The sequence below is a fragment of the Lycium barbarum genome, chromosome 4, assembly GCF_019175385.1.
Source record: "Lycium barbarum isolate Lr01 chromosome 4, ASM1917538v2, whole genome shotgun sequence".
Classification (NCBI taxonomy): Eukaryota; Viridiplantae; Streptophyta; class Magnoliopsida; order Solanales; family Solanaceae; genus Lycium; species Lycium barbarum.
This window is the reverse complement of record NC_083340.1, coordinates 138529569-138544509: the sequence shown is the minus strand read 5'-3', so window position 1 is coordinate 138544509 and position 14941 is coordinate 138529569. Positions and strand designations below refer to the sequence as shown.

Genomic DNA, 14941 nt, shown 5'->3' with positions numbered 1-14941 from the left:
AGAGGAGGGAGGGAGGGATAGGGATTAGAGCTTTACAGGATATTTCTGATTCTTTTGCTGCTAAGTTGTGGTGGCAATTCAGGACTAAAGAATCTCTATGGGCCATTTTCCTGAAGGCAAAGTATTCCAGAAGAATCCATCCTGTAGCCAGGAAATGGAACTACTCTCAATCCCATAACTGGAGGAGAATGATGAAGATCAAAGGGAGAGTTGATCACCTTATTTTTTGGAAGCTAAATAATGGTAAGGCTAGCTTTTGGTGGGATAACTGGTCAGGACTAGGTGACTTGGCTAGATTTGGTGAGGCTAACACTTTTGTAAGGGGTCAAGTGGCTGAGTACATTGAGAATGGCAGTTGGAATGTGAATAAGATGAGATTAAAACTTCTGGAACAGGTGGTTAATCATATCCAAGGAATTACTATTAAATTTCCACATCTCAATGATAAACCAATATGGACAATCACCACAGATGGGAAATTTAGTTGTAAATCTGCATGGAGTTGTCTGAGAAAACCCCAAAATGCTACATTTGTCAACAAGATGATGTGGTATAAGAAAGCTCCTTTCAAAGTCTCCTTCTTTATGTGGAAAACTCTGAAAAACAAGGTATCTGTTGATCTCAATCTTAATAGATTTAGCATTAACTTACCTTCTAGATGTTCTTGTTGTTTTGACCATGAACAGGAAACCCTGGAGCATTTAATGGTGAGAAGCAGGATCGGCAAAAAGGTTTGGATGCATTTCAATCAAGGCTTTGGAATCTATCAGATTACAAACAACATAAGACACCGAGTTATGACATGGTGGCTCGTAAAAGGGAAGAATCCTATCCAGAAAATGGCATTGCAGATTCTTCCAAGCATCATTTTGTGGCAGATTTGGAAGGACAAATGCAAAGCTAGATTTGAAGGAAGGAATATGTCTGTACAAGGGATAATTCAGAGGAGTTGGCAGCAACTTATCATGATCATTCATAAGCAATTCCCGCATATTGATCCTTTTTTACATTGGAGGCAGTTCATACATGTCATGGAGCAAGCAAAACTACTTTTTAAATCTATAGTTGTGAAATGGGCTTTTCCTGCTAACGACTATGTGAAACTGAATACGGATGGCTGTTCAAAAGAAAATCCTGGCATCAGTGGAGGTGGGGGTATTATCAGAGACAGTAAAGGTACATTGATAGCTACTTTTGGAGTGAATTTTGGCATCTCTACTAATAACTTAGCTGAGGCACAGGCGATGGAAATAGGAGTAGAATGGTGTGTGACGAAGGGATTTAGAAAGTTAGAAATGGAAAGCGATTCAAAGCTGCTGGTAGACTGGATATTGAATCATAGTGAACCTCCATGGTCCATAATGGACACTATCGTGAATATTAGATCTCTTCTGGAAAATATGGATAGTTGGAAGATGGAACACTATTACAGGGAAGGTAATAGAGCAGCAGGCACCTTGTCCAACTGGGGATTGGAATGCAAAGAAACAACATGGATTACTAATTTCCAACAGCTGCCCAAGACAGTTAAAGGGGAGATAAACATGGATAGAATGCAAATGCCTACTTTTAGGAACTGTCCAGTCAAGAATTCAAAGGAGTACCAAAACAAGATGTATAGAATATATACTTTTGACGTTCCTTAACTCATATTTTGTATAGAAGATGAGTAGTCACTCTTCTATGACACCATTTTTTTTGTAAGCTTAAAGGAAAACCTATCAAACATAGTATGGGGACTGTCCATACAAAGATAGGTACAGGGAGATTTTCTCCTCTGTGATGTATTTTGGAGATATGAATAAAATAGAGCCCTCGAGGAGAGGGTGAATTGAAGAAAAAAAAATGTATAAGGGTAAAATGCGTTTAATTGATTAACTTATATACACGGCCACCATTGTAAAGAAGTTTTTATACAATTTAATCAATCACCTGAATAATATGTACAATAAACCTTTTAAAAACAGTAGGATTGTAATCTTGAAAGCAAGATAGATTACCTATTACAATAAATAAAAGTGACCTAATAATATAAAAATTCTTTACACTATCGAAATATATAAGTTGAATTCAAATTTTCTTTGACAAAGGAAGACAAGTAGACAACAAAGTATTATTTCCTTAGTTACCATGTTAGCTAGAAATCTGACCAATACTAAATTTGAATTCTTTTCCTTTTAATTTGCATCGGGTTATCTTTAAGTTAAATCCAACTAAGAGTCGTTATCTGTTAAAAAACAAAAATTAAAGAAGGAAAAATTGGGAAGGTAAGAGTCATCGTGATTATGACATGATCTGACTGAACAAGAACAATAAGTTACGGAGACAATAACTAATCATTTTTCTAATGCTATAAAAAACTAAAAAAAAAAAAAAAGAAAAAAGATTAATACTATTAAAATTGGCACATGCTAGTTAGATCTAAGACGCAAATTGGCCTATAAATTTTCCCTGATGCTGTTGGTGGAGAGAAACACAACATAACAAAGACAAGTGATCATCACTTTTGAGAATTAAGTAGCATTGTAAAATGGCTACATTTAGCAATTTGGGTTTTCTAGTATTGATTTTTCTAGGAATTTTTAGTTCTAGCCATGCCCAATTACAGCAAAATTTCTATAGCAAGAGCTGCCCGAAAGCAGAAAAGATGATTCAAGACTACGTTCAAAAGCACATTCCAAATGCTCCATCTCTTGCAGCTGCTTTATTGAGAATGCATTTCCATGATTGTTTTGTCAGGGTAAGTATATAAATATGGATTCAATTGTGCAAAAGATATTTATATACTACTCCCTCAGTCTCTCTCTCCTTTTTTTTTTTTTTTTGGGTTTCTAGAGATTCAAACTAAGTGAACTTTGACCAATTTTTGAAAGTGTATTTTTTTCGTCATATTGACCATGAGTATTTTTTTTCATCATATTAACCATGAAAAGAATTGCAACTTGTACTTTTTGTATTATTTTGAATATCCAAATTTAATTTTGGGACAAGGGAAAAATATGTTAACCTTCCTTATTTTTAAATTACTAATTTCACTTCTTACGAACGGTTAACCTGTAGTTATCGTTTAGATAATTTGACAGTGTAAAAAAAATATTGCACATCGGGTCTATAAAAGTTAAACTCTATATATATGGTACCTAGTTTCTCATTCAAGCAGTGACTCATTTGCTATATTGCATTATTGACAGCACCTTTTGTGTTCTTCTCTTTTTCTATCGGCAGGGTTGTGATGCTTCTGTGCTCTTGAATTCAACTTCAAGTACAGGAAATCAAACTGAAAAAGTGGCAATTCCAAATCAAACACTGAGAGGATTTTCCTTCATAGATGGTGTGAAGAAAATAGTTGAAGCAGAATGCCCTGGAGTTGTCTCTTGTGCTGATATTGTTGCTTTGGTTGCTAGAGACTCTGTAGTAGTCACTGTAAGCAAGAAATAAAAAAGTTAATTGAACAAATAAATTCTCTATTTCAACCATATTTTGTTTCTCATTGTTTATGTTTCTTGGCATATGTAATAGGGAGGTCCTTTCTGGAATGTGCCAACTGGTAGAAGAGATGGAAGAATATCAAATGCATCAGAAGCCTTATCAGATATTCCAGCTCCAACTAGTAACTTCACTAGACTCCAGTCATCTTTTGCCAAGAAGGGTCTTGATCTAAATGACTTAGTCCTATTGTCTGGTAAGTCAAAATACAGGGTTAATTACTTATCGAACTTTTCTCACTGCAATAGTAAACTTACAAAATTATTATTATTGTTATTGTGGTAGTGACTTTACTGTTATTATGAGTAAAGTTTAATTAGTATCTATTACAGCAGATAAATTCCGTGACCATACCTGAAATTAATATTCACATATCCATTTAGAGTACTATAAATATGTAAAGGTTGTAATATTTTTGAATTTAAGTACCAAGGTCCATTTATTTCAGGTGCTCACACCATTGGAATTTCTCATTGTCCATCATTTTCAACACGTCTGTATAATTTCACCGGGACTTTTGGCACCCAAGATCCATCTCTAGACAGCGAGTACGCCACAAATCTTAAAGCCAGAAAATGCAAATCTCTCAATGATAACACCACCATAGTTGAGATGGATCCCGGTAGTTTCAGGACATTTGATCTTAGTTACTTCAAGCTCTTGCTCAAAAGGAGAGGCCTCTTCCAATCCGATGCTGCCTTATTAACAAGTTCTACAACAAAGTCATTTATCGATCAACTAGTAAAAGGTTCACTGGAAGAGTTTTATGCTGAATTTGCTAAGGCCATGGAGAAAATGGGCAAAATTGAAGTTAAGACCGGTTCTAATGGCGAAATTAGGAAGCAATGTGCAATGGTGAATTAATAACTAAAAGAACTCTTTCCCTTGGTACCAATTTTCTATGATTTTGTGTTTTGTTTTTATGTCTGTTGTGTGAATTATTTGAGTTAGATGTATTTGAGTTACATGTATTACATGTTCTTTTTGTCTGTATTCCCTATTTGAGGCACATGTATTATATTTGTTCTTTTGTATCTATTTCCTATTATTGTTTCAGCTTGATGGTTTTGTTGGAATAAGATTTAGGAACTAATTAATGACAGCTTGTTGTATCAAACTGTAGTAGGTACGTAGGAATCTTTTCCAGCTGAGGTAGTATCTTTACAACCTCTTGTCTTCAATTTGTGAAAGTTAAAAGGGAGGAAAGAAAAGGAAAAGTAAGGAAGTAAAAAAGATGGATAAAATATCACACCGTATAGTAAAAAGGAAGTAATAATTGTATTGAACTATCAGGTCAACTGAAAGATAGCCTATAGAAACGTCCATAATAATAGGATTAATTAATAATTTAAAAAAATAATGCAGGTTAGTTGCTGCAATAAGTTAACATATTTTATATTATGAGTATATCTATATTTTCTTATATTAAAAATGAGAATCTCAAACTAAAAGTTAAATTACCAAAACAACATTTTAAGAACCTAAATATCCTATTTAACCCTTCTTATTAACATAACTACCCTATTTAATTAAAAACAAAAAGAGCTAACGCCTAAGAGAAACCAACACCTCATATGGTTTTTTGAAGAGGGAAGAGTTTTTTTTTTTTTTCCTGATCGAACGAACACATTTTATTTATCACCTCAAAAGTCAAAACAAGCAACACCAAATAAGTCTATGTCAAAACCAAACCAAAACAAAACTCCGACCACCTATCTACTCCTACCTTCCTGTACATTGCTACTTATCCATTTTCTATCTTTGCATCTTGTTTTCCTATATATGTAATATATCAAAAAAAATCACTTTGCACTACCCCTGGATTTGCTTGAGCACCAACAGAGGACTTGGCTTGGCACAACTTGATTCCAACATGCCTCATTCCTGGCCATCCAAATCTGGTAAACTAGAGCAACCAGCACTGCCCAAATAACTCGTCGATTGATCTTTCCCCTTGCCCATCTTGCCATTATCTTCCACAACCCTGTCAACTCTGTGTTACTATGTTTGATCTTTAGCCACTGAAATACCTTCCCAAGACATGTTCTTGAGAATGCGCATTCAAAGTATAAGTGCTCTATAGTTTCCGGACAATTCCCACAGAGGGAACATAAGTCATCTTGGAAAATCCCCATCCTGACCAGCCTCACTCTAGTCTCTAACCTCCCATGCGTAGCTAACTAGTGTGTGAAAAAGAAGAGGGAAGAGTTGCTACCATTTAAATAACTTATACAAACAACCTATGCAACCCTTCATACCCAACCGTTAGCGGAGTCGAAAAGCATCCTTTTACTTTGCTTTGATTTGCGTAGAAGAATTTTCAGGAGCTGTTTGGCAAAATTCTTCATCGAACGCAATAGTGGTACTTCGTGAAAAGAGATGGCATCTAGAGGCAGTCACCATCAATGGTGATTCTCATGTTTTTCTTATTTGATACTCCCTCCGTTTCAATTTATATGAACCTATTTGACTGGACACGACATTTAAGAAAGAGGAAAGACTTTTAAAACTTGTGGTTCAAAATAAGCCTTAAAAATTTGTGTGGCTGTAAATCATTCATAAAGTGAATTTGTTTCCAAATTAGGAAAGAGGTCATTTATTTTGGCACGGATTAAAAAGAAAATAGGCTCAAACAAATTGAAACAGATGGAGTATTTTATAATGTTTTAAAAAAAAAAAAAAAACACACACACAAGGTACTAAAAATTTATAAAAGAAGAAATAAAGCAATTAAAATTTAGTAAGAATTGGCCAGGTTGAGTTATGACCCGTATTTTAGCCCATTTCAGCCCAAGAACTTTTGGGCGGGTCAATAATCCACGCATTTATTAACTTAATCCATTTTGACCCACCCAAATTCAGCCCAACCCACCCATTTGACACCTTTATTCATGACCATACAATAAAATAATGAATTTTTTTAAATATTAGTTGTAACTTTTTGACACATATGATAATTTTCTAGTAGGGGTGTACATAGACTGGGTTGATTCGGATTTTTCAAATATCAAACCAAACCAATCGTATCGGGTATTTAAATTTATAAACCAAACCAAACAAATAAAAGTCGAGTTTTCCAACCTTAGGTTCCCTCGATTTTTTTCATGTTGCTTGGGTTTTTCGAGTTTCTCGATTTTTTGTGGTTCGATGTGACTCATCTTACAATAAACCTAACAAAATCTAAGTTATACACATCAGTTCCTTGCAATAAGGTTTTTGAGAGAATACATCCAAAGGAAAATAGCATAACAGCTCTTAAAAATAGCTATTGTTAAAAGATAATCATGTATTATGGGAATTCTTCAGCAACTTTTGAATGACAACACTTTCTCAGGGATGTATAACCAACCCCTTTTGAAACTTACTGATTAACACAAAACCACATTCATATCACTGGACATAAAGGAAACCATGGGATCAAGTTGGTAAGCTTCTCCATTTTTTTTTAAAAAAAAGTTGGTATGATTCTGCTTGCCACCAATTTCACAACTTAAATCCAAGGGTAATTTCTAAAAGATATGGCAAGGGTAATTGCTAAAAAATAACCTCAACAAGGAAACGATCGCCAAAGAAATTCAACACTTAAATCCAACCAAAGAAATTCAATACTTAAATCCAACCGCTTCCAATAGAATTAGAGACAAAACAGAATATGGCAAAACTACAAACTGCATTAGAGTTGATGGAGTAATACTCTAAGATCATCTAGTCTATTACTTATATGGGCTTCAAAACTTATGGACCATTTCACAAATTAAGTCCAAACCTGAATGTAAAAATACAAAAATCATGAAAAAATTTAAAGAAAATATTTATAAGTTACATTCTAATAAATATTTTTATGTATAAAATAATTTAAAAGTAGTGTATATATATAATCGGGTCAGTTTGGTTTCGGTTTGACTTTTTTTAATCAAAACCAAATCAAACCTATTATGATCGGGTTTTTTTTCCAACACAAAAACCAAACCCCTAGTCGGGGTTTTTTTTCCGGTTTGGTGCGGTTTATCGGTTTCCTTTGCACAACCCTATTTTCTAGTATGATTTCTGCGAAGTTGATCAAACTTTTCTTCATTTTCTTTTCGGACATGTCAAAATTGCCATGCATATTATCTTTTTTTTTTCTTTTTTCTACAAATCAAGGAACAAGTTCCAGAATGAAAAATGTTTGTTTTATAATCGGTTAAAGTTCAAATATGCCCTTAATCTTTGCAAAATTGTACACATTTGCCCGTCGTTAAAAGGTTGGTGCAAAAATGCCCCTAACGTTTTTTTTATGGCCATACACCCTTGAGTTAACAGAAAATCTTGGAGGGCATATTTGTTCAGTTTCGCAAACATTAGAGGCATATTTGAGCCTTTGAAATTTCTGAATATTATGGCACAAATAGTTCTCAAATTTTTTTGTAGTGCACTTTATGCTAGCCAATGATTTATTGCAATTGCATTTTGAAACTCCACACTTATCGTACAACCCCTCACTTTTCACTCTTATTCTTTCACTTGTTTATGAAATGTCGGAAGCTTCGAGTTCTTCAAATAGCTGTGGAAGGGTTTGTGGATGTGGAGTTGTGGAAGGGTATGTGGACGTGGAGTTACTGCACTCCATCTCACTTATGGACTTCAAATAATTCTACTAAATTTTGGTTATGTGTGAAATTCACAAAAGGGCCAAACCACATTGAATGTTATTTAAGAAACCGTATAAATGCTTAAAATGTGATTCTCTTTCTATTATTATTATCAAAATTTTGAGCACTGCGGGAGACATTTTTTCATGTGTCATAAGTCTAATGTAAGTTATCTCCTTTTTTATGTTTATGTTTTATTGCTGTAATTGTTGCATCCATTATTGTGTAGATATTGGGACTGAGAAGACAAAAAATATCCAGATAGAACTATCCAGATCATCATCATCAACAACAACAACAACCCAGTGAAATCCCACATCGTGGGGTCTGGGGAGGGTAGAGTGTACGCAGACCTGACTCCTACCAAGGTAGGACGGCTGTTTCCGAAAGACCCTCAGCTCAATAAAAGCATAAAAAGAAGTCAGATAAGGTTAAGAGATTCAGATAAGAGATTTAAAGCGATGTGGAAAAGAAATAATGCAAGCGACACAGATAACACAGGATAATCAGAGCACAGGAAATAACAGATAATAGCAGAAATCGGAGCAGATGACACAGGATAACCAAAGCACAGGAAATAACAGATAATAAAAGATAATAGCAGAAATCGGAGCACAAGAAATTATATTGCAATAATGCGACTACTAATAAGAACGGATAACGAGACTATCTACTAGCCTTCTACCCTAATTTGGGTCCTCCAAACCCTCCTATCTAAGGTCATGTCCTCGGTAAGCTGTAATTGCTCCATGTCGTGTCTAATTACCTCTCCCCAATACTTCTTCGGCCTACCCCTACCTCGTCTGAAACCATCCATGGCCAACCTCTCACACCTCCGCACTGGGGCATCTGTGTCTCTCCTCTTCACATGCCCAAACCATCTCAATCTCGCTTCTCGCATCTTGTCTTCCACCGAGGCCACCCCCACCTTATCCCGAATATCCTCATTCCTAATCCTGTCACTCCTGGTGTGGTCACACATCCATCTCAACATTCTCATCTCGGCAACTTTCATCTTTTGAACGTGAGAGATCTTAACTGGCCAACACTCCGCCCCATACAGCATAGTCGGTCTAACCACCACTTTGTAGAACTTGCCCTTAAGTTTTGGTGGCACCTTCTTGTCACATAGCACTCTGGAAGCAAGCCTCCATTTCATCCACCCTTCCCCAATACGATGTGTGACATCATCGACAAATTGAAAAATAAAATGGTATTATCATTAGTAAAAAAAAAAAAATGTTCAAAAGGAAAAATGGTGCTCTTGTTTGTGAAAACAGTCTTTAAAAGATAGTTGTAATTGCATCTGCTCTTTTAGTTGTATAATTTTGATGTAATGCAATGGTGGATGGATTGTAATTACAAATGTTTTTTTATGTTTTGGAATGCAATGATTTTTTGTGCCATAATATTCAGGAATTTCAAAGGCTCAAATATACCCCTAACGTTTGTGAAACTGAACAAATATGCCCTCCAATGTTTTCCGTTAACTCAAGGGCATGTATGGCCAAAATAAAACGTTAGGAGCATCTTTGCACCAACCTTTTAACGACGGCAAATGTGTACAATTTCGCAAATTAGGGGCATATTTGAACCTTTGCCGTTTTATAATTGCAATACATATATAGAATGTAGTTTTGTCCAACTTTTGGCCTTCTTTATTTGTTTTTCTCTTCATTAATTTCATGTATAACCATATTTAAACAAAGTCAAAAAGTGGAACAACAATTAGAAAAGGCAAAATTTAATTTAATCTTGTAGTCTATAATTATATACGTTAAAGATCCATGAAACTTAGGAGAATGGATCGCCAAAAGCATACATTTTTACCGTTGAGCTAAAATTAAGTGGCTTTAGTTGGATGTCACAAGTATTAACAAATTGAAGCACCATCAGGCGTGGTATATAGAATGAATGAATTCTTAGTTAAAAGTTTCGGATTCAAGCCGTGATCATCTAGATATCCTTAAAACTGGTAAGAAGCGTATTCTCTTTATGACCGTATGCGGTAAAATAACTAAAATCTCGATTGATAGGGTCAGTTGTCTCCGAGTAACAAATAATAATACGAAATAATATAATTACTCCGAAGACGATACATACACTTATTAAAAACTTATTGTAAATCATAGAAAGTTAGACTTCAGGTCTTGTTAAGTCTCTCTCCTCTCGTGTGGGTACTCGTAGATGACTTCAAATTTAAAATACTTAAAGAAGAAGATGGGAGCACCCTGAAAACATGTGCCTACAAGCAATAATCTTTAAAACAAAGTTTCTTTGAGTAACAGACACCTCCTAGCAATTAATTTTTTCACCATATTTTCAGCTAGGGGTGTAAAATGGGAGGGTTGGGTTGAATTTAAACTGATCAAAATGTGCTATGTTGATAAATGGGCATTGACCAGCCCAAAATTACTTGAGTAGAAATAGGCTAAGAAACGGGTCATAACTCAACCCGCTCAATTCTTACTAAGTTTTAATTTCTTTGTCTATTTTTCTATCATTTGTTTAAGTACATAACAATATTTTTCCTTTATTAGGGCTACTAGTGAAATTTGGCCCGTGCTAAGCCCGAGTCCAAACTGACATTAAAAGTTAAATTGTTAATTATTATTTTTTGGTCCATTCTTTGTGGCATTAAGTTGTTAAAAGAGTAGTTTTCTACAAACTCCTAAAACTTAATCGTACAAAAGTATTTGGGAGTTAAAATGAACATTTTTCTTATTTTAGAGTTTTTTCATTTTATTTCGAACAAATGCAAATGTAGGCTATAGAAAAAATTCTTTTTGTTTTACTAAAAGTTTTTAAGAATATAATCTTCAATAATTCGACTTGAGCTTTACTATATGCAGGATTAATTTCACTTATTTTTTTCTGAACTAAACCAGTATTGCCTAACCAACTTAATTATCGTAGAAATATATTTTGGTAATCAAGAATAATTGAAACGATACGGCACTAAGCAAAAGTGTACTCACGAAGCTAATCATTTTGTCTACAAGTTTTCTTCTCTATTTTCCTTTATCGCTTTGGGTATTTTTACTTCTATTAAATTATCTCTCATGTCACGCCCCGAACCATGGCCTGGACGTAACACGGCACTCGGTGCCTTGCTGCATGTGACCGAGCGAACCACATGGCTTGCTGAATCATCATGAGGCATAATATGAGCGGACTATAACATGAATGAGACAGAATGGCTATACGACTCTGAAAGTGTGACCTAACATAACTGACTTGTCTAGTCTATGAAACCTCTAACATAAGTCTGAACATGGAAAACATACTGTCACACCCTAATTCCACTAGGGTGTGATGGGCACCCGGCCCCACATCCGGAGCCGAGCGAACCCACAGACCTTCGGGACACACAAAATCTTGTTAGACTTTTAAAATCAAATAAAGATAAATACATAATAACTTCTCAAAATATTCTTTTCGATATTTTCCAAATCAAACAGAATCTGTGATCATATATAATTTAATGCATAAGACAGGATGGCATATCGGCTGACGAAGCCGCTTACACAACTGACATACTATACCCACGACTCTGTCTGCAAAGTCTCTAACATCAATCCAGAAGAAGCACACATACAAACTCTGACTCGGTGGCACCCCAGGAACAAATAGAGCTTGCCAACTCTGCCGGAACATCCTCTATAATAACTCCACATCATCTGGGTGTACCTGCGCGGCATGAAACGCAGCCCCCGAAGAAAAGGGGGTCAGTACGGAATATGTACTGAGTATGTAAAGCATGAAGTATAATAAACAGAATCATAACCGGAACAGGAAGTACAGAAAATGAGTGCAATAATCAGAATATCAGAAATGCTTACTCATATAACATAGATAATGCATGTCAAAACATATGCCATATCCGGCCCCATTATGGGACTCGGTGAACAGAACGTGGTCGCCACCCCGTCACTGGCGCTACAACACATCATACTCCAGAGTAGGGAATAGCTCTGTAACATATCATATCATATCAGAATGTGCACATATCAGATGGCCATATCATATCATATCGTAACATATCAGAATATATGTACATGGCACAGCATACTCCACAACCCATGTACAGATATACATGCCCCCTCACATCGAGGCACGGCGAACAATGCAGTGGAATACGCGTGATAACATATCCTGGCCCGGGCTCAGTGAAGGAAGCATTGAGGCATCCACGAGTAGAGTAGTGGGAAACTATATGCATCATAAAACATTTGAAAAGACTCGACAAAGTAATCCGAACGATAGGCCATTTAGAAAAGAAATCAAACGGTAGTCATAATACGTACCTTTCGGATGATACAACGAATTATGTCAAAACAAAAATTCTGAGTTCGTTTGTACATGTCAAAATATATCATAGGTCTCCATAGAATAGTTAAAACAATTTTCGATGATAATCGGAATAATAGTCAAAAGTTTCCTTTGAATATCGCTCGAAAATAAGTCTAATAGAACCATATGGAAAGGGTTAGGGAAAAGTGGGCCCACCTCGGGTCAAGCGGAGGTGGCGTACATAAGTTACGAACCTTAGGCTTTATGGATTCATTTGCAACAAGTTTCGGGGCATTCCGAATTTATTTGTGGAAGTTATGGACGTTTTATGACGCAAGACTCTTCTAGAAGTAAAAGTGTTCAAACATATTTTTTTTTCAACAAAACATGGGTTCATAATTCAATTACATTGAATGTTTAAGGGCCGAATCTAAGCTCGGAGTTCTAGGAATGGAGTTTCCCCCGAGGATCGTGTCATAACCTACTATGACTAAGACATGCCAAAGAAAGAAAAGGTAGGGCTTTACATACCTTATTTGCTTTTTACGCTTGTCCAAACTCAAATCCCGTTTCCTCCGAAATCTACAATTGGTCACAATTACCAAATATTAATTATAAGCCTTTAGGAATTCAATCTTAAATCTATACTTGTCTACAGAAATTTGGGCAGCATCTCCCCTATAAATTCAACATCCCCGAGAATTCAACTCGGCCAAAAATAAAACAAAAAACCCGAGAATTTAACTCGGCCACAATATCAACAACAACACCCACCATTATTCATAATATTTCCAGCTCCAAAATATTCCATAGAATAGCCCACACATTATTTTCCAAATTTTCCAACCAACCAATTCGCGATATAACTATTTCATAATTTTTATTTCCGTAACGAAGTCGAAATTAATACTAACAACATCAATAGCAACATCCTCCACATTCTACAAGTTAACTACATTTATTTTCATCCAAAATTCTTTTCAAATCTCATTCCATAATTCACAATACCAACGGACGAATTTATATCGCTATTTTTCCCGTTCTAATCCGTTAAAACTTTAAATAAACTTGTTAGCAATGAAAAGGAGCCTTATCCATACCTTAAGAATTCAGCCACCACGTTATCACCCCCCCCCCCCTCCTTGGTTGATTTTTAACTCAAATTGAAGACAACGCAGCGTACAACACTTTTCCCTTCATGGGCTTCGGGATTCGGGGCTCGGATTTTGGTCAAAATTGATTTTTCTTCTCCAAAGGCTTTTTTTTTCTCTCTATCTCCAGAATTTTCTGGTTGTTCCAGTTCTGAAAATGAGGAGGGAAGTGCTGAAATATCACTTATATAACATGGGTCATGGGCCTAACCCGGTTGGGCCCGAGTTGGGCCTAGCCCACTGACCTTCCGGACTTAAAACGTTCATATCTCCTTGTCCAGACGTCACCTTGGATCCCACGACCTATGGTTGGAAAGCCAATTCAATTATCTACAACTTATATTTCTTGATATTATTCCAAATTCCAAACTTATAATATCGTTTTTGCCCCTCGAAATCAGGTCACCCGAAAACGTTTTCTTAAAAATATTCGTTTGGAGGGCTTCTACTTTGATTTGGCCCAAGGGTCCTTCGTGAGTTGTGTTTAACTTCACATATGTGATTCATATAACTTTTCAGATGTTCCAAAAAAAATCTCGATGTGTGGGCCCCACCTCAGCTTACAAATAATCCGACGTTCAAAATACGGGATACAACACTATCAACGTGAGTTTAAATTATGTAGCAACAACATGATTGTCAATTCAATTTTTTTTTAGGAACCTATCTTCTGAAACAACTTCACCACGTTGTAGAGGACCCTTAAATTAGTAGGAATACCACAAGAAAATAATTTTTGGGACAAGATTTCAAGGGGCAAAAATTTCATGGACATGGCCGAATGGCCTTTTTTTTTTTTTTTTTTGCTCTTTTTTCTTTTGTTTTTCTCCTTCTAAGTTTTCTTAAATGTTCTAAGTGTTGGATGACTACTAAATGTTCCCTTTTATTAATTCATCACATGGATGAATTCACTTGGGCTTGGGTCCTTTTCATGGACCATGGCCGGCCACCCCAACTAATTGGGCCTCTCTTGTTTTTTTTTTTTTTTTTTTTAGTTTTTCCAAGCCCAATTACCTATGGTTCATTTTTGTTATTCATGAAACTAATTTCCGAAATTCCAATTTTTGCCCTTAGCCATTTCCAATATTTCCACATCCCAAAATTTTCATAACCCACTTATGTATCAAACAAGTTCAAAATATAGTCTTGTCCTTAACTTGTTGCAATTATCTCAAAGCGTTCAAATGTGCAAAAATACGGGTTATAACACATACCCGCTGGGACAAGGCCCCCAGCATACCTTAGATGCATAGCTAATCATAAAATAAAGAGTTGACTAAACCCCGAATGAGATGGGGCTCACCAATAAGCTGATACGAATGTTGTCCTACTGAGCAGATGCGTCGTCCTATAAATCAGTACCTGCATCGTGAAATGCAG

At 35.7% G+C, this 14941-nt stretch overlaps 1 protein-coding gene across 1 annotated transcript; it reads left to right on the top strand.

Annotated features, from left to right (window-relative positions):
* The first annotated feature begins 2417 nt into the window (after nucleotides 1-2417).
* On the top strand, nucleotides 2418-4524 carry LOC132636633 (peroxidase 3-like). Its single transcript, XM_060353590.1, has 4 exons — nucleotides 2418-2740; nucleotides 3226-3423; nucleotides 3520-3682; nucleotides 3935-4524. The coding sequence occupies exons 1-4, from the start codon at nucleotides 2531-2533 to the stop codon at nucleotides 4348-4350; spliced, it is 987 nt and encodes a 328-aa protein (XP_060209573.1). The 5' UTR covers nucleotides 2418-2530; the 3' UTR covers nucleotides 4351-4524.
* Nucleotides 4525-14941: the final 10417 nt, after the last annotated feature.